Consider the following 22,628-nt stretch of genomic DNA (forward strand, 5'->3'; position numbering starts at 1 on the left):
GATTTCACATTCATATACATACATGATTTGCAGTATTTTTAGAACAACTGATCGAATAAAATAAGATACCTTCATTTCATGATTTTTATGATTCAGTAGTTGGTACTAAGTCTCTTAAAAGGGATCTTACATCCTCTATTGAAAATTTTATATTGGCTTTGTTGCTTTTACAGTAACTGCACCATTACGCTAAGATATTTTCAGATCACAATTTGAAATACAAAAGTAGGTAAATTAGCTTTCTACCCTCAAATAGATAATTGTCATAACTTGATCCAGAAGCTTTCTTAAGTAAACTATTTAAATTGTTTGACCTCCAAGTCAAGTTTTTATCTTAACTGTTATAAATGTTGACTGGCTTGTTTCCTACCAGTTTCAAATGGAATAAACGCTGTCTGTATTGTAAGTACATAAAAATCTTTAAATCGAATTGTTCATCGTCTCTTTTAAAGATTGGGTCATGCTTTTCTTATCTTTGAGGTGTGGTAAAGATTAAATGACATTACGTGTTTAAAGTTATAATGTGTTGATTAGAATCTGTATTAAAAGCGTTGTTATTAACAATTTAATAATATGACAAGACATGTTTTACAAGCTATTCCCTTGAGAAAATTAAATCTCAATTATCGATCAGAATTTTAAAAGATTATATAATGCCTCACATTTAAAATTTTTAATTCACTATTGCTTCAGCTTTCCTCTCAATCAAAATCAGTTTTTAGAAAAGAGTATATTTTGTGACAAAAGTACTTTTGTCCTTTGGTTGTTGTATGTTTTGAAAATATGGAGCAAACTTCCTTGACCTTAACATGTTCCAAGTAGGGATTTTCTCCTTGAAATGTGTATGTGAACTGCCTTTTTTTTTTTTTTTTAATGAGAATGACCTGACCTCATATATGTTTAGTTGCATTATGCTTTATTAGTTGTGGCACAAACATGAATGTGAAAAGCAGAGCAAAACATGTAATAAATAGCTTTTTGTGGCTTGTGTTTTTCATTTGCAGCCTTCAAGCAAAATAAAAGTACCTGAGGAGAATTTCTTCAATGTTCCTGCATTTTTAACTGTCTCGGGACAACTTCACCTAGAAGTGATGTCAGGGTACAGATTTTTCTTTTCTCTTACTGGACTACTGATTATGGACTGGGCAGGAATGAAATAATGTTTCCTTTCCCAGTGCTAAAAATTGAAATTAGTGTTTTTGATTAGTCCACTTGAATTCACCAAAAGTACCTTTAGACTGACAATTTGACAATATCAAATATCAAATTTCTTACTAAAAAAAATCACGTAAGTCTAAGACACTTTTGTTTTTAGTGATAAATTTAGCACTGAAAATATACAGTTGTGATTTTTTTCTTTTTACTAATCTTTCATTTGTTTAAGTCTCAAAATACATAATCAAAATACAAGTGTCATAAAAATAAAGGCAGTTATAATTTACACCTGGAAATTATAAGAGAGGTACGTGAAACAGATGGGGAAAATTTTTTTAGATTATTGGTTTAAATGAGGACAATTAACCCACAAAATCATATGAGAGATGTGTAACCAATTAGAAAGTATTCTAAGTTAGATCACACTAATTTGAGCCACTCTCAGAACTGGAAAGTCACTATAATCCTTTCAGCTCTATTTTCCTTCTTTTTGGGGGATTGGATAGGAAAATCTTTAAAGTCCTATCTAAATCATATGTGCTGTGATTTTGTGGATATGTGTTAATGCTGACTCAGTGAGTACTGAGTCTCCTAAAAGATATAAATACCTTTGTTTTCTCATACAGAGCTTGAGACTTAAAAAATCTCTTTAGGAAGTAGCTCCAGTGAAACGGGAGTCTGTGTATTCCCCATTGTCTTTAAAATGCGTTGGTGGAAAAACTCAGGGGAAATTTAATAGAATAGTGTTCATGTTTATTTTTTTACTGACTTTACTGGCAAGATGCAGAGTGTCAATGGTGGAAGAAAGATGGCCTTGAAAATAATATATATTTTACTTAGATTCTTTTCTGATTTATCTTTGAGAAAGATATTATTTGGTAACTCCAATAACCTAATAATTGACATTTTCAAAATGCCATGCAGAAAACTGCCATCATAATAAGTAAGATTGTAAGATTTGCAGAGCTCTGTGTATGACATGGGAAAGGCCGTGTGTCACGCATGTCATGGAAAGTTCCTTATGCCTGTCAAAATATAAATTTAAAAAAATTCAAAGCACGATTCATACAAATATAAAGTGAACATGTATCAAATATTTTATTCAATTCATTAATTACTGAGGAAGTAAGTAAAATAGTAAGGCCAGTACAAAGAGCATTTAGGGAGCTATGTATTCATAGGCAATTTAATAAAGGAATTTCAAAATAAGGTTTCTAGTTTGGTTACAAACAGGTTAATGTCCTACAGACCAATAGACCCTAACCTTTGAAATTTTCTCTTCTACCTGACAGAAATGATTTGCCCCTCTGTTGGACAAAAATCTAAAAGTTAACACATAACTTTACTTAATCTGGGATATTTAGTTCGATAGTAAATAGAATAATGGAGCAAAGTTCATTCCCCCACATAATTAAATAACCTTTGAATGGGTCTGTCTACCCTTGTTACCTTGGAAGATGATGCTGTCTACCTTTTGGTTTTATCCAAGTTTTGAGTACTCTGTCTTACCAGCCTTTCATTATTCATTTCTTTTATCTGTAGAGTTAGAGGCAGGGTGTATACCCCCTCAGAATTGTCATAATATGTGAAAGATATAAATTTACCAAGGGTTTGTTTCTCTGTTATTGTATCACTGATGCATTAAATATGGTCCCTCTTTCCCAGTAAAATGCAGCGAACCACAGAACAGTGCACAATGAAACTTAAAAAATTGGCAGAATATGAGGTTTTATATTTTATAATGTGTTATGAAGTATTTCTGATAGTGTCAATCAAATGTTCCTAGCTTAATAGTTCTAGGACTATTAATATAACAGTACATCATGTTTCTGGTTAATGCATGATTTAATCTCCAATAAGAAATTGTTAGTCATCTTTCCTTCAGCTTTGTTTTTCTAAATTTTATTTAGCAGATTTTTTAAATGGAGTAAATGGTTAACATTTTCCAAAAGTATATCTGTGTTGGTTTAGTAGGTTTATGGCTCCATTTTAAAGTTTTATTTTGTTATTTTTTCAAAATTAGCTTTCTATTTTTTAATAAATTTTAACTATAGAAAGATTACAAAGATAGTGCAAATTTCTTGTATACCTCTCCCCCAGTTTCCGCCATTGTTAACATCTTACATTACCATGGTACATTTGAAAACTAAGAACCCAATGTTAGTACATTGCTACTAACTAAATCCCCAACTTTATTTGGATTTCAGAGGTGTTCCATCAATGCCTTCTTTTCCTTGGATTCACTTCAAGGTGCCATATTAAATTTAGCTGTCATGTTTCCCTAGTCTTACCCAGTCTATAACAGTTCTTGGTCTTTCCTTGTTTTTCATGACTTGTAGAAAGTATCCCAATCTGGACTTTTCTGATGTTTCTCTGGAGTTTAAGGGGTTCGGAGAAAGAATACCACAGAGGTGAAGTCTCTTCTCATCGTGTCATGTCAAGGGGGACTTGACGTCCATGACATGCTATTAATCCTTATCACTTGGGTACGGTAGTGTTGCCACGTTTCTCCACTAAAGTGTACTATTTTTCCTTTTCCTGTATACTGTTCTTTGAAAGTGAGTTACTAAGTGCATAGCCCACCTTCACTGGAGGTGGGAGTGTGGTGTTGGGAAGTGGGAGATGGAATTAAGCGCCATCTCCTGGAGGGGGGAGTATTTGGAAGTCTTCTGTGTGGATTATTTATTGTCTCTTCACTCTTGTGTATTCATTTATGTCATCGTTTACATCAGGATGTACTGATGTATGTTTCATGGTTTGGGTTGTACTTTGTTGCTGTGTTTATTTTGTTGCTTAGACTGTTGTAGTTTTAGCTGTTGGGAACTCTTTAAGAGTAACTCTGGTATCCCTGTCACATGCCCCTATCCTGTCTTTTGAGTACTTCCTTATTCTCTGGTACTGTAAGATACCCCAGATTTGTTTGTTTGTTTTTTTATGATTAATGAACCTATATTTAAGCAGTATTATCACTCAAAGTCTAGTTTACTTAGGGTTCATTCTTGATGGTGTATGTTCATTGGGCTTGGACAAGTGGTGTCACACAGAATAGTTTCACTGCTCTAAAAACCTCCATGCTCCTCCTATTCATCCTTCCCTGCTTCCTAACCCCTGGTGACCACTGATCTTTTTACTGTGTTCAATGTTTTGCCTTTTCCAGAACGTCACATAGTTGGAATCATACATTGTATAGCCTTTTCAGATTGGCTTCTTTCACTTAGTAATGTGCATTTAAGATTCCTCCATATCTTTTCATGGCTTGATAGTTCTCTTTTTCAGCACTGAATAATATTTCATCATCTGGACATACCATAGTTTGTTTATTTATCACCTACTGAAGGGCATCTTAATTGCTTACAAGTTTTGGCAGTTATTCCAAACTTACTATTTATTTTCCTTACCATGGAATCGAGCATTTCTCCCAGAAGCCTTGTTTGCTTTTATTGGAAAGTGGTGTTTAGAAACCAGAATTTAGTCTCTAGGTATCTTGCTACTACTGGGGGATTCTAGTTTCTAAGCTCTCTCAGCAGACAGAGCTATAAATATGTTTCTAAATAAGAGAAAGCTGTGTTTTCATTACTTTCTGCATATAAATATAATATAAGTGGAATGTTCATTCTGAAAGAATTAGAAATGTTCCAAATTGCAAAACCTACACTTAAAAAATGTCATGTATTAATAAAATTTTCCATTTTTTTGTGAGTTAAAGCCAGAATTTGAGGAAGGCTTAGCCTAATTGTATTTAAAAGAATTGTGGATTATTATTGTTTTTCTTTTTTCGTTGATTTTGTTTTGCTTTTTTCTTTGTAAATTTTGTTATAGGTGTTTCTTTCCTTATGATTTTTTTTTTTTACTAAGCTGTGAAGTAAAGCGTATTTCAGGATGAAACTGATGCTTTCCTTTTAAACATTGCTATTGAAAGTATAAATTAGTGTGGCCTCTCTAGAGAAATACCTTTGCACTCAAAATTTTGTTCCTAAAAACTTTTCTTAAGGAAATTATCTGAAAACTCTATAAAGATGGTGTAAAAAAATATTGGAAGCAACTGTATACTAATGAAAAATTACTAACAATCTAAGTATTTAAGAAAATTGATTAACCCTCAGTATACCGGGAAAATATTCATCACCATTTACCATCTGGGAGTAAGGGACCTTATTTTTAATAAATATCTTTAAGCCATCTTAGGAGTAATTTGCAGAAATAAAAATAAAGGGGTAGTGAAAATCAACTTTTAGAATTTTAATAAGTATTTAAACATAGCAAACTCAAATTTTTAAGAACTTTGACAGCTCATAATTTTGTTAAAGAGTGGATGGCCATCTTTTTTGCTCCACAAAAGCATTTTTCAAAGAACTAGAACAAATAATTCTAAAATGTATATGGAAACAAAAGACCCGAATAGCCGAAACAATCTTGAGAAAGGAGAGCAAAGCTGGAAGTATCATGCTCCCTGATTTCAAACTATACTACAAAGCTTCAGTAATCAAAACAGTATGGTACATAGATAACAGACACATAGATCGGTGGAACAGAATAGGGTGCCCAGAAATATTGTCAGTTAATCTATGACAAAAGATAAGAGTGTACAGTGAGGGAAAGATAGTCATCTCTTCAATAAACAGTGTTGGAAAAACTTGACAGCTACAGGCAGAAGAATCAAACTGGTTTACTTTCTCACACCATATACAGAAATAAATTCAAAATGAATTAAAGACTTAAGTGGAAGACATGAAACTTCCACAAGAAAACAGACAATATGCTCTTTGACATCAGTCTTAGCAATATTATTTTGGATATGTCTCCCTCAAGCAAGGACAAAAAAAGTAAAAATAAACAAACAGGATTACATCAAACTGAAAAGATTTCGCACAGTAAAGGAAACCATCAGTGAAGCAAAAAGGCTGCCTCCTGAATGGGAGAAGACATTTGCAAATGATATGTCTGATAAAGGATTAATATACAAAATATGCTAAGAACTCATACAAGGCAACCAAAAAATCAAACAACCCAATTAAAAAATGGGCTGAGGACATAAATAGAAATTTTTCCAAAGAAGATACACAGGTGGGCAACAGGCACATGAAAAGATACTGAACATTACTCTCTTCAGGGAAATGCAAATTGAAACCACAATGAAATAACACTTCACACCTGTTAGAATGACTATAATCAAAAAAACAATAAATAACAGATAACAAACAACAAATATGTTGGTGAGGATGTGCCGAAAAGGGAACCCTCATGCACTGTTGGTGGGAATGTATGTAGGTGCAGCAACTATGGAGATTCCTCCAAGTATTAAAAATAGAACTACTGTTGATGCAGAATTTCAGTTCTGGATGTTATTCTAGAGAAAACAAATACACTAATTTGAAAAGTTATATATACCCCTGTGTTCATGCAGCGTTATTTTCAACAGGCAAGATATAGAAGCAACTGAACTGTCTATTGATAGATGAATGGATAATAAAGATGTGGTATAAATATACAATGAAATATTACTCAGCCATAAAAAAGAATAGTCTTGCCATTTGTGACAACATGGGTGAACTTGCAGAGTATTGTGCTAAGTGGAATAAGTCAAGACAGAGAAAGACAAATATTGTATGATTTCACTTACATGTGGGATCTAAAAAGCAAATGAACAAACATGACTAAACATAAACAGGATCATAGCTACAGAGAACTGAAAGATCGTTGCCAGAGAAGAGGGATAGGAGAATGAATGAAATAGGTAAGGGACATTGAGAGATACAAGCTTCCAGTTAGCAAAATAAATGAGTCACAGGGATAAAATGTACAGTGATAAATATGAACAATAATAATGTAACATCATTGTATGGTGACATATGATAACTAGACTTAGCATGATGATCATTTTGTAACAAATAGAAACATCAAAATCACTATGTTGTGCACCAGGAACTAACATAGTGCTATATTCAATTATACTTCAAAAACAAACTCATAGAGAAAAAGATCAGATTTGTGGTTACCAGAGACAGAGGGTGAGGGGAAAGGGAATTGGATGAAGGTGGTCAAAAGGTACAAACTTCCAGTTATAAATAAGTACTAGGGATGTAATCTACCACATGATTGATATAATTGACACTGCTGTATGTTTTGTATGAAAGTTGTCAATAGAGTAAAGCCTAAGAGTTCTCATCACAAAGAAAAATATTTTTTGTCTATATAAAATGATGAATGTTCACTAAAAATTACTGTGGTGATCATTTCACAAAGTATTTAAGTCAAATCATGTGATACTCCTTAAACTTATACAGTGCTGTATGCCAATTATATCTCAATAAAACTGGAAGAAAAAAATTTTAGTAAATATTTTAAAATTTAAAAAAAAGAATATTATAACATATCCTTTTAGCTAAATGATATGGTCCAGGTTCTTACTGCAAATTATTGTGTGCTGAAGTCCTTACTATGGAATGACTAATTGAATGAAAATACCATATTTCCTTTTGCCCTTAGAAGTGTATTACCCATTTAACTAGTTCTTGAGTTTGAGCAAATTGATTTAGGATATCGTCATCTGAAGGTTCACAGACTGAGATTTCACTTATACAACCAATTTTACCATCATTAGAGACTAGATTGTTAACTGTCTGTCTCTGTTTTCACTTCCTGGTTTGTCTAATGTTTATGAGGCATCTTTATCATTTTTCTTCTATTTGTCATTATGAGTAAAGAATAAAAAATCTCACTTCTGAACTAAGTTCTCTGAAAACTACAGAAAAGACTACAACAGTAGTGTCTCTGGGCTTTTCTAATACCTTCATGAAAGATAACAGGATAGTTTGTGTACTGCAATAAGAAAACTGAAGATGATACAATGGAGATGAGTCATCTCACTGTGTATCTCCCTCTTATCCAGTATGCTTCTCAGATATCTATCATTCTTCTGTTCTCATAACACTTCATTCTTTTTTAACTTAATTAGGAATAATTGATGAGTAATGATAAAATAATTTCTAGGATGATGAGATAGCAAAAGATTTCAATATATAGGAAAAGTAAGATCACTAAAACCCCTTATGTACCGGAGGTTCATGAAAGGATTCAATGGGTTTTATTCTATTGGAGAAAAACAGAAATTTATCTGTCTCTTGGATGACCTCTATAGTGGCTTGAATTGTATCTCCCCAAAAGACAAGTCCTGTGAATGCAATCTTATTTGGAAATAAGGTCTTTGCAGATGTGATCAAATTAAAATACTGGATTGGATCCTAAATGACTGTGTCTTTATAAGAGAAAGGAGAAGGAGGTTTGGATACAAAGACACAGAGGAGATACACAGACACAGAGAAGATACACACAGTGGGAAGAAGGCCATGTGAAGGCAATGACAGAGATTGAAGTGATGCTGAGGAATGCTAAAGATTGCTGGAAGCCACCAAAAACTAGAAAGAGGCAAGGAATGATTCTTCCCTAAAACCTTCAGAGGGAGCATTGCTCTGCCAACACCTCAGTTTCAGACTTTTAGCCTCCATAGGCTGAAGAGAATAAATTTCTGTTGTTTTAAGCTACCCAGTTTGTGGTAAGTTGTTATGGCCACCTTAGGAAACTAACACAGCCTCTAAAAATGTATAAAATTCATGAAATACTAATTTTTAGAAATAGCTGAAATTGCTCAACAGAGAAACTTAAAAATTAAAACTAGGCATAAGGACCTTGGCAGTAAACTGAGGGTTAAATTAATTATGATTCAGCTAAACAGTGATTTACTGTACAGCCGTTAAAATTGATGATAAAGCTTCACAACGTATTGTTAAAAACAAGTGGTCATGACATAGAAGATAGAATGTGATTCCAGTTTTTTACAATGTGTGTATATGTATACATGGAAAGTCTGGAAAATATACACCGATATTCAGCTTGTAAACAATGACTATCTCATTTTTATTTTCTCCCTTAAACTTTTTTTTTTTCAGATTTGAAAGACTAGGTTTATTACTTTTTTAGTGAAAAAAATTAGCTATTTCCATTTTGGGAGAAAAAAAATCATTTTGGTCTTTGAGTTGATTTCATTCCAGTTTGATTAATTGGTTGCTTTGTGATTGGTATGAGCAAGGCTAAACTCATTCCCTTGGGTTATCTCATCAGTTCAGATGCTGAGCTCAGAAGCCATGAAACATTCATACTCAGGATGCGCTCATCCTGTGAAGTGGCTGTGGTAAGAATGTCAGCATGTGAACCTGATGTAAACTGAGGTACCCTTTATAACTGGGTATGAAACTGTCTTCCCATCCCATATGATTTTCTCATTCTTCATCTGTTTAATACTCCGATGCTCACCTGAATTTTGTTCATTATCATTTATTTGATTTTCAAGATTTTATAGCTATTTTATTTGTGCCGTGTATTTTTCATATACCTGTGTGTTTCTAATACTCCTCCTCCTCTACTGCTGCTTTTTCCACATCTGCCCCTTCCTCAAGCCTCAACTGAAGTATGATTTCCTCCTTGGCTCCTTCCCTGTATTTCTCTTAACAGAAATTATTTTTCTCTTTTTCTGTTCTTTTATACTACTGACCTACTTCAAAAAAAGTTTATTGTTTTTAACGTTTTGCCAGTTTGTAGTTCATTTCATATATGTGTATCCTATAGATTATAAATATTATAAATATTTAAATCTACTAAAATAATCAGTATTTAGTAAATATTGCTAAACTGAATTTGTAAAGCACAAATTTTCATTCTTCTAAAAATTTCCTCTACTGTTTCCACTATAAAGTTGAGCCCACAACAGGAGTTAAGTGTCTGTTCATCACTGCTTTTACTGTATTCATGGAAATGATGTCACCATGAAATTTTGAGGTCTTTGGTTACCTTATTGTTTCCTGAATGTGTGTGAATAATGATGGTTCCTTATGCTGTTGTCTTAATTGTGGGACCTTAAAACAGATTTCTTATTTTAGTGTATTATTTATATGAAAAATTAACCCTGTTTAGATAGAAATATGAACTAACAGACTATTGGTATAAATGACTCATAAACTTCATTCATTATTCATTACTTGTATAGCATAGCCAGGGGATGAGCATTTCAGGCAAATTGAGCAGCAAATTCAGAGGCTTTAAAGTAGGAATATTTAGCTTGCTTGGGTGCAAACAGAGAATGTGAACATGTGGATTAACTAAGGGTTGGGTGTTACCAAATGAGTTTGATGGAAGAAGATAAATACAGAAGGTTATAATGATAGATCAAGGTATTGATGCTTTGGTAAGGAGAGAGGTGAGGAAATAAGGGTAGAAGGCGAAGATGGAAAATCAATGGGCTTAAAGAATTGGAGGTCTTACTGTAGAACTGTTAGTGTGAAAGTATTAGAGTAAAAACCAGGATGAATACATGGTGATAGTCAAAGAGTGGTGTTGTAAAATTCAACTCTCTAACATGGAATCTCTGCTCAGCTCCCCACCTGTAAACTAAAGCACCAGTTTTATTCTCCAGTTGGCTATTGTATATTCATCTCAACATGTTCGAAATTAAAAGCATCTTACTCCCCAAATCTGTTTTTTTCCTTCTGAAGTCCCTATCTCAGGAAGTGGTGCAACCATTCTTGCAGTTTGTCAAAGCAGCTGCATGGAAATCATTCCAAATTCTTCTTTTCCCACACCCTTTGCATTCATTCAGTCATTTGCTTCCACTTCCGTTTGCTTCAGCTGTCCTCAACTGCTTATAATATTCTAATCACATCATCCTGTTTCACTTATTTGTGTTCCTTTGCGTATGTTTTTTCTCCCTAGAATGTCCTTTGCCCATGCCTTTGTCTAGCTAACCCCTGCCCCTCAGTCTAAACTCAGCTTTAAAATGATCTCACACAGAATCCCCACCCCAACCCAGCCACCACCACCACATCTTTCTTGTTTAAATGTCCTTCTTTTGTATACCCATGTTGCTTTATTTGTATCTGTTTTATAACACTGGAATCATTGTTCTTTTTTTTTTTTTCCTGTAGCTTAGATGCTGAGCTTTTGAATTTAGGGACTGTTTTATTTAATTTTGTAACTCTGTTACTTAATACAGAATAAAAACTTAAATACATGTTGGAAAAGGATTTCCTGCCAATGTTATTTATTTTAAAATGTTGAAATTATCTTTTTATATACTTACCTTCTCATTAGCCTGTAAATTCCTCAGACTCTTTTCCTGTTCCCTTGTCTTCTTGGTTTCTCTTACTAATACTTGTGTGATCCAGGGCTCAAAAATCAATCTCAGTTCAGTTGAACATTTGTTGAGTGGCAGCTGTGTGCCAGACACTTGGTTAGGTGCTGGGATACAGAGACGAACAAGAGAGATATGATTCCAGCCTTCATGACCCTGTACAGTCTAATGAACAAGACAAACATTAAATGAGAAATTAGAAATACGGTAACTGTTATAAAAAAGATTGTCTCAAGGGCAAGTAGAGCATATGGCAAGGGAATTTCACCTTGTGTAGGTTGAATTTAATTTGGAGGTAACCTTATCATAGAATGATTACTTGATAGTACATTTGGAAATGTCATTTATATTTAATGAGTACTGGCTGTTGTATTTGGTTTATAGTCCATTGCTTTGTTGTTCTTGGAACAACAGAAATCCAGTTAACACAACTTCTCTCCATTACTGCAGGGCATTTTATGGTGTGGAATATTTTAGTTACCTCAATACATGTTAATCTGTAGTGGGTGGCAGAACATCTTTCGGTATTTTTATGTCATCTTTGAAAGTTTTTCTTGAATGGATTATATTTATCCAAGTCATCAAAAGCTAGAAAACTAATTTCTCTGTCCTATTTCTTTCTCCACTTCTAAATAAACCTTTTATTAAGCCTTACATAAAAAGGTTGTGACTTTGTATCCTATCTAACTTCAGGACAACAGCCAGGATAAGTGGGACCTGGACATCTTGTCTTAAAGAAATGGGTGAAGAAACTGAATATGTTTAACATAGGGAAGACAAGAGAGAGACATGATTTAGTAGTTGTTCAGATCCATTTGGTGGGCTTCTGTGAGAGCCCGGTTGTGCAAATAAGTACTGCTGACCCCTGAACAACATGGATTTGAACTGCACAGGTCCACTTAGTGCAGAATTTTTTCAATAGTAAATAAATGCAGTACTACACAGCTGGTTGGTTGAATCCACAGAAGAGATATAAACACAGAGGAACTGCTGATACGGAGGGTTAACTGTGAGTTATACGTGGATTTTTGACTGCACAAAGGGTTGCCCCCCCCCCAGTCATGTAAATGATTCTTTTAAAGAACAATTTTATTGAGATACAACTCAAATACCATAAAATTCACCCTTTGAAAATGTACAATTCAGTAGTTTTACTGTATTCACAAAGTTGTGCAACCATCACCACCAATTTCCACTACTTCAAAAAGAAATTCTCATTCACCTCTCCTCACAGCACCTGGCAACCACTACTCAATCAGAAACAATGGGAGTGGGCCCCAGCAATCTGTTGTAACAAATAACCAGCTAATGATGATGCGGAGGACCACTGCTTTAGAGAAAGACCCTCTGTTCCCTGGTTGGTGGGGACATCTTGCAGTCAGCCATTCTGTTGAGAGATAGGGGAGGGTTGACAGATCCGTAAGTAATCTCTCAATGAATCTCCGTTTTCCCCTTCCCCAGCCTCCACGGTTCTGTGTGCAGACCATATGCTTTCTGCTGCATTATACTCACTCTGTTCCGTATAGCTAGTGGCTTCCATGGTGTGGCACATTGTTCATCACTCAACCATCTTTTTTCTGTTTTCCAAAGATGTGCTGATATTTCTTGTCCACTGAAGGCCCCCTCCCTGTTTGTTTCTTTTAAATTGTTTTTCATGTTATTTTGATTGTTTATGTTCAGGAAGGAGTCAATATGAGTATGTGTGTTTAATTCACTATTTGAACTTCATTTTTACCAGCTTGAGTGGTATTAATTTGCTTTCTTTAATTGCTAGTTAATGCACTTATTTGCATAATGATTTAATGTCTCTAACTAAATTTGTTAAGTCTCCAGTATTTGCATACCTCCTTGGAAGTCTAAACACTGGGTTCTCTGCCTATTTCTAGTATTGCATTCCTTTGTAAGAGAGATTACTAACCTGCCTTTTCTCTACTTATAGTGTATGGAAGAATAGCCCCACTCTTCTGTTATCTAGCTCAATGAGTTCTTGCTAAGCAGACAAAATATCTGACATATTGAATGCTTTTGGTATAAGCAAGTTTGGTGTGAGTTTAAAAAAAAATTGCAGTCAATCCTTTTGAGTAATGATACAAATAGAACTCCTTTTGCATGAAATGCGTTGCCTATTGGCATTGTCTGAAAGCAAATATAGGTTACTATAGTGAGACATCAAATTAATCCTTAGTAATTTGGCCAATATGGACAGTAATTGGAACTATAAAGAGCAAAACTAATGCTACTTCTTTCAGTTACTGTAGAATCTTGTCCAAATTCTGTTTTGCTCTGGTGACTTTACTTTTTTAGGAGAACAGAGGAAGAAGTCTGTGTTGGTCGCGTGTTTGCAGAATTTAGATTGAGTTGGGAACAGAGAGAATTCATGTCATTTTAACTTCTTTTTCCCCTAGCTTGTTTTCTTCTACCTAAAAATATCTATGGCTTCTCATTTATTCAGCTGTAATTTTAGTGTTCACCCAAATAGTATGTAACTGTGTTGGACGCCAAAAAGGATGTTAAAAATATGACAGCCTCGTTGATTGACGTGTAGAGGGTTACCAGTGTTGTTACAGAATTAAGTAGCTACTAAGACAATGTTACCCTCCCCAAAAGTACTGAATTTGCGAAGTGAATGGTTCTGTTAATTGAAGAGATTATAGTCATACTTAAATTGGAATTCTAGCTTCTTTGTATATTAGTTCTATAAGCTTAATGTCTGAGCTTCCACTTCTAACCAAAAAGATAAATTGTAATGGCCACCTTGCAGAGCTGTTGTGAGAATTAGATACTGTGGAAAGCCCAGTGTTTATCACAGTTTGTCACTGAACTGGTAAGTGCTTTGATAATGGTAGTGATGACAGTGGGGACCTGAAAAGCTCAACGTGATTATGAAGGACTAGCTAAAGAAAGAAGCCAAGGTGGTGTAACCAGGAAAAAGAGCTGACAGCTAGTTATCAAGTTGTTTTACAGCAGTAACAGAACTGAAGTTTACCCATAGCAGAGAATTGGGATAAATGGCGAGTCTGTCAGGATTCAGAGCTCAAAAGCCAAGTTAGTAGGTTAAATTGAACTAGCTAGCACCTGGAACAAAGGAAGGTGTTAGGACACAAAAATCAGATAACTGTCAGAATTTGAAAACCAAATCAGAAAACTATGAGTACAGATTAGGTCACAGTCTTCCCTCAGCTGTGGTCAGTTATGTTGACGTTGAGGTGTCACTGTGTTCTGGATTCTTTTGTTCTTTGAAGTAGATCATTGCTGTGACCTTTCTGTGGTTCCAAGAGCCTGACACTTAACCTTTCATGTCTATGTAGTTGGGGCAAGATTTTAATTTAAATAATGAAGCAACAGTATAAACCAGTATAGCAATAAGCTCTTTTTGTTATTGTTGCTTCTCTATTAACTTTATTGAGTATACTTTACATACAATAAAAAATGCACCCATTTTAAGTTTACAGTTCAATAAACTCAGAAGAGATTATTAATCTTTCTAATCTCTACTGATAAAAATATAAAATATTTTATCAACCCCCAAAATCCTCTCAATTCCCTTTGCAGTCAGTCTCCCTCCGCAGCTCTGCTTTCTGTCATCATAGATTAGATGTCCCTTTTCTAGAATTTCATATAAATGGTATCTATGTCATACTTAGTTTATTTTATATAAGTGGTTATCATACAGTATATATTTACTCTTCTGTATATGACGTCTTTCACTCAACATAATGCTTTCGAGATTTATCCAGTAGTTTGTTCCTTTTTATTGCTGAGTGTTATTCCATTGCATGGATATGTAATTTGTTAATTTATTCATCTTTTGGTAGGCATTTTAGTTGTTTCCAGTTTGGGCCTGTTTTGAAGCTTGTGAAAATTTGTGCAGTTATGCACATGTTACGTGCATATGGTTTCATTTCCCTTGGGTGGATACCTACGAGTTGTTGGCTTGTATGGTAAATGTATGATTGACTTTAGAAGAAGCTGCCAAGCAGTTTTCTGAAGTACTTGTACTATTTTACAAGTAAAATACTGGTGAGTGAGCAATGGATGAGGGTTCTGTTTGCTCCACATCTTTGATAAAAATTAGTGTTGTATTTTTTTAATCATTCTATGAACTATATGATATCTCACCATAGTTTTTTTTAACATTTCTTTCTTGAATTATAGTCATTTTACAATGTTGTATCAAATTCCAGTGTAGAGCACAATTTTTCAGTTATCCATAAACATACATATATTCATTGTCACTTTTTTTTTTTGCTGTGAGCCACCATAAGATCTTGTATATATTTCCCTGTGCTATACAGTATAATCTTGTTTATCTATTCTGCATATGCCTGTCAGTATCTACAAATTTTGAAATCTTTGTCCCTTCCCACCCTCTGCCCCCTTGGCAACCACAAGCTTGTATTTTATGTCTATGAGTCTGTTTCTGTTTTATATTTATGGGGGTTTTTTGTTTGTTTGTTTTTAGATTCCACATATGAGCGATCTCATGTGGTATTTTTCTTTCTCTTTCTGGCTTACTTCGCTTGAAATGACATTTGCGTTTCTGTGATAACTAACAGTGGTAAACTTTTTTCTCATGTGCTTATTGGGCATTCATAGATCTTCTTTTATGAATTATCTTTTTAATTCTTTTGCCCATTTTAATTAGGTTGTTTGTCTTATTATTGTTAGAAGAGTTCTTTGTATGTTCTGGCTATGTCCTTTATCAGATACATGTGTCATAAATACTTTCTCCCACTGTGCCTTTCTGTTCTATCTTTTTAACAGTGTCTTTTGAAGACCAGAGTTGGGTTTTTTGGTGGTGGTGGCGGCGTGTACTTTATCAGTTTTTTCTTATGTGATTTATGATTTTTGTATTCTGTTCAAAAAGTTTCAGAGATTTTCTTCTGTGTTTTTTCCCTAGGAATTTTATAATTGTAGCTTGTACATTTAGATCTATGATCTTCCTGACTAGTCTGTAAGTTACCTGTAGGTAAAAGTCGTACCTCATTTACATCTGTATTTTCCTTAGTGGTTTGTAGCCTAATAAATACATTTGTTGAAGAAATAAATAAATATGACTCATGGTAGATAATGATCGTAATAAGATAAGGACAGATAGCTAGACCCTAGGCTGCAGTAGCTATTTCTTTTGCCTCTGTGGGTTTGAATTACTTCTGTGCTTTGGACTTATTTCATCAATCTATTCTGGCTGGAAAAAAAATCTCCCATCAGAAAATGCATTGACAAACTTGAAATAATATTATGTTGGGTCTATTTAGGTATTTTAAAATACCCTTATTATGAAAGTAAAATTTTGTTTTACATTTCCATGTTGTTGGCATGAATTCCTCTTTGTATGAATTTGGGAAATTTAGTGTCTTTCAAAAAAATTGAAATTTAAAAATTTCACCTGTGTACTATGTGCATGAATTATAGAAACCACTGAAACACTTCTGTGTATTTTACTTTACCAAAATAGATTTACTTCCTTTTATACAAATAAAAGGAAACTTCATCTTTGTTCCTCAAAAAGAAATTTCTAATAAACTGAGCCATGGTTTTTGCTTCTTTCTCACCAGTAAAAACTGGCAACAAATAAGCTTAGTCACATATATTGATTGATGTTCACATTATTTCTATTTATCTTGATGTCAACCCCCACTTGATTTCCCATGATATACCCCTACACTGAAAAAATAAAACTTGTATTTTGCGACTTTAACCAGGTAGCAGACATTGAAGCATAAATCTGTGTGATTTGGAGAGTATGCAGAACCTGAGCCATCCTTATTCAAGAGGCAGGTTTCGTTTATGTATTATGATAGAGATTGAGAGATAAAGATAAAAACCTACAGATTTTTGATTCTGGAACATGATTTGGTGACTTTCCTTAGTTTTTTCAACTGGGTACTTTCCTATTCTGTGCTTTTACTCCTGATTCTACTTCAGGACAGTATAGTGTGAGGTTCATTGAAAACATTTGGTGACCTCTAGGCAAAACAGTGCTTTAGGGGCTTCTGTACAAAGAATTATCTCAAAAATTTTCATGCATGCCCTTTGTAGCCAAAATACGTGTTGCTTTGATAACTGTATCTCTTATATACCTCTTGAGGGTTAGCTGTGACTTGGGAACTTGAAGATGACTGCTCAGATACTTCGAAGTCTCTTTATCCTTTGTGTAGTTCATACCATTATATTATTAAGAGTATTTGTTTTTCTTTGTGGCATTCAGAGACACATAAGTGAAGCCAAATTAAAAGGTGGAGGTGCTATCCATTTCATCATGTATCTGTTTTGGATGTTCTTTCTCAGGGAGCCAGGACCACTGGAGAACAGTTAGTTCATCCTCATCTTCCAAAGATGATAAATAAGATGGTTTATAGTTTGCCTAGGGTTGAGTTAAAAGTCTAGAAAATAGAAAAGCCTGATTCTGAGTCATACGCATATGTAAAATGGAAAGTTACAAAAGCTGCAAACATGGATTACCGAATAATTCTTAGGTTTTGCATCAGTGACAGAAAGAGAGTCTTTTTAGCAGAAGGGAGGAGCTATGCCTATAGACACAAAGTAGAGCATTAGTTTTATAAAGCAGCGCCTGTGAAAGAGGCCTCGTATGGCAGAGCAATAGCTGTGGGGAAAGTAGAATATGTACGACTGGGCACTTGAACCATTCAGAAGCCGTACCCAGTAACTCTGTCCTCCATGATCCCTTCCCTTATGTCCCATTGTCTGAACATACTTTTTTTCTAGTTGATTATCTGCATTTATTGAGATTTCAACCGTCTACTTCGGTGTTGGACAGTGGAACTTACTGCAGTGATAGAATTGTTCTGTATTCGCACTGTCCAGTATGATGGCCGCTAGCTGCTTGTGGCTGTCCGACGCTTGAAATGTGGCTAGTGTGACTGAGGAACTGAGTTTTTATTGATTTTATTTAATTTTAATTATTGTGAATAGAAGTAGCCACATGTGGCTAGTAGCCACTCTATAGAACAACACAGAATTAGTTTGCTTCTGCCCAGATTGTAAAGCATTGAAGTCATCCATGTCATATTCATATTGCCCTTTGCATAGTAATAATGATGGGCAATTGTATGTACTCAGTATACATTAATATTTGTTGAATTAAATTGAATGGTAAGAAGGGAAAGGTAGGAAGCTTGAAGAACTGAGTGGTGTTCTGATAGGTGGTTTGGGCTCTGATGCCAATGCCTACCCTTTAGTTTTAGTATAATTTTGTTATTTTTTTACAGAGATATAGGTAGTATAAAGAATAATGATATATTCAACATCTTATTTCCCCCAAAATACTTCATTTCTTTAGTCTCCTATTCTTTTCTAATCATATCCTTTTCCCTCCCAATGAAAACTAGCCACTATCCTCAATTTTGTGTTTTTCATTCCTTTTCTTTAAAGTTTCATCACTTAAGTTCATGTTTATAAACAATACACAGTTTTACAAGGTTTTGAATTTTCTATAAATGAATCCGTATGTGTGTATATTCTTCTGTGACTTACTGTTCACTTAACATTATAATTCTAAATTATATCCATGTTGTATAATCTATTAATTTTAACTACTGTAGGGTACTCCCTTTGTATGAATATACCAAAAGTTATCTATTTAGTTACTGATGGATGGTTTTTCCTTATGTTTTGCTAGTGCAGACAGTACAGCTGTGAAATCTCTGTGTATTTCGCCTGGTGCACATGTGAAAGACTTACTACAGGGTCCAGAAGGACATTTCTCTGCTCTGTGTATGTCTGTCTTTGTCCTCTTCTCCTCCTCTCCACTTCCTCACCCCTGTCCCCTCCCTTTCCCTCCACACCTTGTAGAATACAGGGAAAATTAATGCAGAAGAGTAGAGAATTTTCTGCATCGTTTTTATAGGCTGTGTGCTCCTTTGAAAGGATCTTGCTTCTGTTTGTTTCTCGTCTCCCATGGTCCCTTTGTGCTTTTGTGTTCATAGACCACGCTCTGATTTGGAGTCTGTCAGGAATATTAGAAATGTTTTATTTCATGCATAATCCATAGCTCTTATGCAAATTGTACTCTTTTTGTGAAATAACACCTTTTGTATCATTTGTGCAATTTACTTTCAATCATAATTGGTAATAAGGTCTAGATCAGTGATTATAATATCTGAGAACTTTTTAAAAAATATAGGTGCATCGGATTTCAGCTCAAGCTCCCAGAAAAATAGATTTAATTGGCCCGAGGGTGGGGCTGGACATCAAGATTGTTTTTTGAAGTACAGTAGGTTATTCTATGCAGCCAAGATTGAGAACCACTCTAGATCACTTGTTCTCCAAGTGTTGTCCTTGGACCAGCAACATCAGCATTACCTGGGAGCTTATAGCAAGATAAACTCTCAGGCCTACCCTAAGACCTACTGAAGCAGAAGCCCTCAGGGTGGGGATCCAGCAAACTGCGTTTTAACAAGTCCTAAGTGATTGTAATGCAAGCCAAAGTTCTAGAACCACTGCTCTAGATCATCTAAGCATTTATAACAAAGCCTATGGATTTGCCTATTCTGGATATTTCATAGAATGGAAATCATATTATATGTGGCCTTTTGTGTCTGCCTTCTTTCATTTAGCATAATGTTTTCAAGGCTCATCCATATTGTAGGTTTTATTAGTACTTTGTTCCTCTTTGTGGGTGAATAATATTCCATTTTATGGAAATACCTCATCTTGTTTATCTGTTAATCCATTGATGAACATTTGGATTGTTTCTACTTTTGGGCTAATATGGAAAATGCTGCTGTGAACATCCACATATGGAGTTTTTTCGACCTGTTTTCATTTCTTTCACATTTGTACTCAGGAGTGGAAATGCTGGGTCATATGATAATTCTGTTTTTAACTTTTTAAGGGATCACCAAACTTTTTCACAGCAGCTGCACAATTTTACATTCCCACCACTGCTGTGCAAGGAGTTTCTTGGTAGTCTCACCAACACATGTTATTGTCCATTTTAAAAATTAATAGCCGGGGGGAAGGTACAGCTTAAGTGGTAGAACACATGCTTAGCAGGCATGAGCTCCTGGGTTCAATCCTTGGTACCTCCTGTAAAAATAAATAAACAAATAGACCTAATTACCTTCCCCCACAGAAAATTAAGTAAGTTAAATTAAAAAAAATTTAATAGCCATCAAACTTTTTAAAAAGCATATTGATTAGTGATCTTAACTTCTTTTAGGGTAGTGGTTCTTAATCAGAGATTCACATTGTGGAATTACTTGTGGAACTTTTTTTTTTAACATTTTTTATTGATTTATAATCATTTTACAATGTTGTGTCAAATTCCAGTGTAAAGCACAATTTTTCAGTTATACATGAACATATATATATTCATTGTCATATTTTTTTCTCTGTGAGCTACCGTAAGATCTTGTATATATTTCCCTGTGCTATACAGTATAATCTTGTTTATCTATTCTACAATTTTGAAATCCCAGTCCATCCCTTCCCACCCCCCACCCCCTTGGCAACCACAAGTTTGTATTCTATGTCTGTGAGTCTATTTCTGTTTTGTATTTATGGGTTTTTTGTTTGTTTTTTAATTCCACATATGAGCGATCTCATATGGTATTTTTCTTTCTCTTTCTGGCTTACTTCACTTAGAATGACATTCTCCAGGAGCATTCATGTTTCTGCAAATGGCTTTATGTTGTCGGTTTTTATGGCTGAATAGTATTCCATTGTATAAATATACCACATCTTCTTTATCCAGTCATCTGTTGATGGACATTTAGGCTGTTTCCATGTCTTGACTATTGTGAATAGTGCTGCTATGAACATTGGGGTGCAGGTGTCATTTTGAAGTAGGGTTCCTTCTGGATATATGTCTATTCCTAGTCTTTTGAGGAATCTCCAAACTATTTTCCACAGTGGCTGCACCAAACTGCATTCCCACCAGCAGTGTAGGAGGGTTCGCTTTTCTCCATAGCCTCTCCAGCATTTGTCATTTGTGGGCTTTTGAATGATGGCCATTCTGACTGGTGTGAGGTGATACCTCACTGTAGTTTTGATTTGCATTTCTCTGATAATTAGTGATATTGAGCATTTTTTCATGTGCCTTTTGATCATTTGTATGTCTTCCTTGGAGAATTGCTTGTTTAGGTCTTCTGTCCATTTTTGGATTGGGTTGTTTGTTTTTTTCTTATTAAGTCGTATGAGCTGCTTATATATTCTGGAGATCAAGCCTTTGTCAGTTTCATTTGCAAAAATTTTCTCCCATTCCGTAGGTTGTCTTTAGTTTTAGTTATGGTTTGCTTTGCTGTGCAGAAGCTTGTGATCTTCATTAGGTCCCATTTGTTTATTCTTGGTTTTATTTCTATTGCTTGAGTAGACTGTTCTAGGAGAACATTTTTGAGGTGTATGTTAGATAATGTTTTGCCTGTATTTTCTTCTAGGAGGTTTATTGTATCTTGTCTTATGTTTAAGTCTTTGATCCATTTTGAGTTTAGTTTTATGTATGGTGTAAGGGAGTGTTCTAGCTTCATTGCTTTACATGCTGCTGTCCAGTTTTCCCAACACCATTTGCTGAAGAGAGTGTCTTTATTCCATTGTATATTCTTCCCTCCTTTGTTGAAGACTGGTTGATTTGTGGAACTTTTAAATATACTTATAGCCAGAATCCTCCCTAGATTTTCTGAATCAAAGTCTCTAGAGGCAAAGCCCAGAATTAATACTCCTCTTTAAGAATCATTGCCTGAGGTAGTGGTTCTCAAAGTTTGGTCTGGGGATCCCTGGGTTCCGCTGAGACCCTTTTGGAAAAGTCCTTTGAGACTAAAACTATTTTCGTAATAATACTAGGCCAATATTTGTATTTTTCATTTTCATTCTCTTGTGAGTGTACAGTGAAGTTTTTCAAAGTCCTCATGGCGTGCGATAACAACAGATTGAATGCATAAGCAGATAAAAGAATCCAGCTGCCTTCCATTAAACCATATATGAAGGAGATTTATAAAAATGTAAAACAGTGCCACACCTCTTATGAATTTTTATTAAAAATATGTTTTTATGATGTATGATAGGTTTGTCATTGTTTTTAAATGAATTCATAAATTTTTTTAGTGTCTCAGTTTTAATGATAATTATTGGCAGACGTAACCTACATAAAATCTCTTTTGCACTAATTGAAAGTACAAAGAGATCTTGAGACCAACCAAATGAGAACTGTAGACCTTTGGAAAGGGAAGAGACCAAAAAAAAGCTTCTTACCCATTTGTTGAACACTTATCATATAGTTAATATGGATTGAGTTTTACATATTTTATTTCATTTCATCTTTGTAATAACTCCA

General features: G+C 34.5%; 1 protein-coding gene across 10 annotated transcripts in view; it reads left to right on the forward strand.

Annotated features, from left to right (window-relative positions):
• The window catches only part of NARS2 (asparaginyl-tRNA synthetase 2, mitochondrial), a 137,909-nt gene that overhangs the window by 67,483 nt on the left and 47,798 nt on the right, over nucleotides 1–22,628 (forward strand). For all 10 annotated transcript variants that reach the window (XR_012076495.1, XM_072969108.1, XM_072969110.1 and 7 more), the window contains exon 6: nucleotides 1,005–1,099. Coding sequence is in view for 9 of the 10 variants with exons in the window: in XM_072969108.1 (XP_072825209.1) it covers nucleotides 1,005–1,099 (95 nt within the window). In the remaining variant the exon portion in view is untranslated. The remainder of the gene's footprint in view (nucleotides 1–1,004; nucleotides 1,100–22,628) is intronic.

Source organism: Vicugna pacos, chromosome 10 (genome assembly GCF_048564905.1).
Source record: "Vicugna pacos chromosome 10, VicPac4, whole genome shotgun sequence".
Lineage (NCBI taxonomy): Eukaryota > Metazoa > Chordata > Mammalia > Artiodactyla > Camelidae > Vicugna > Vicugna pacos.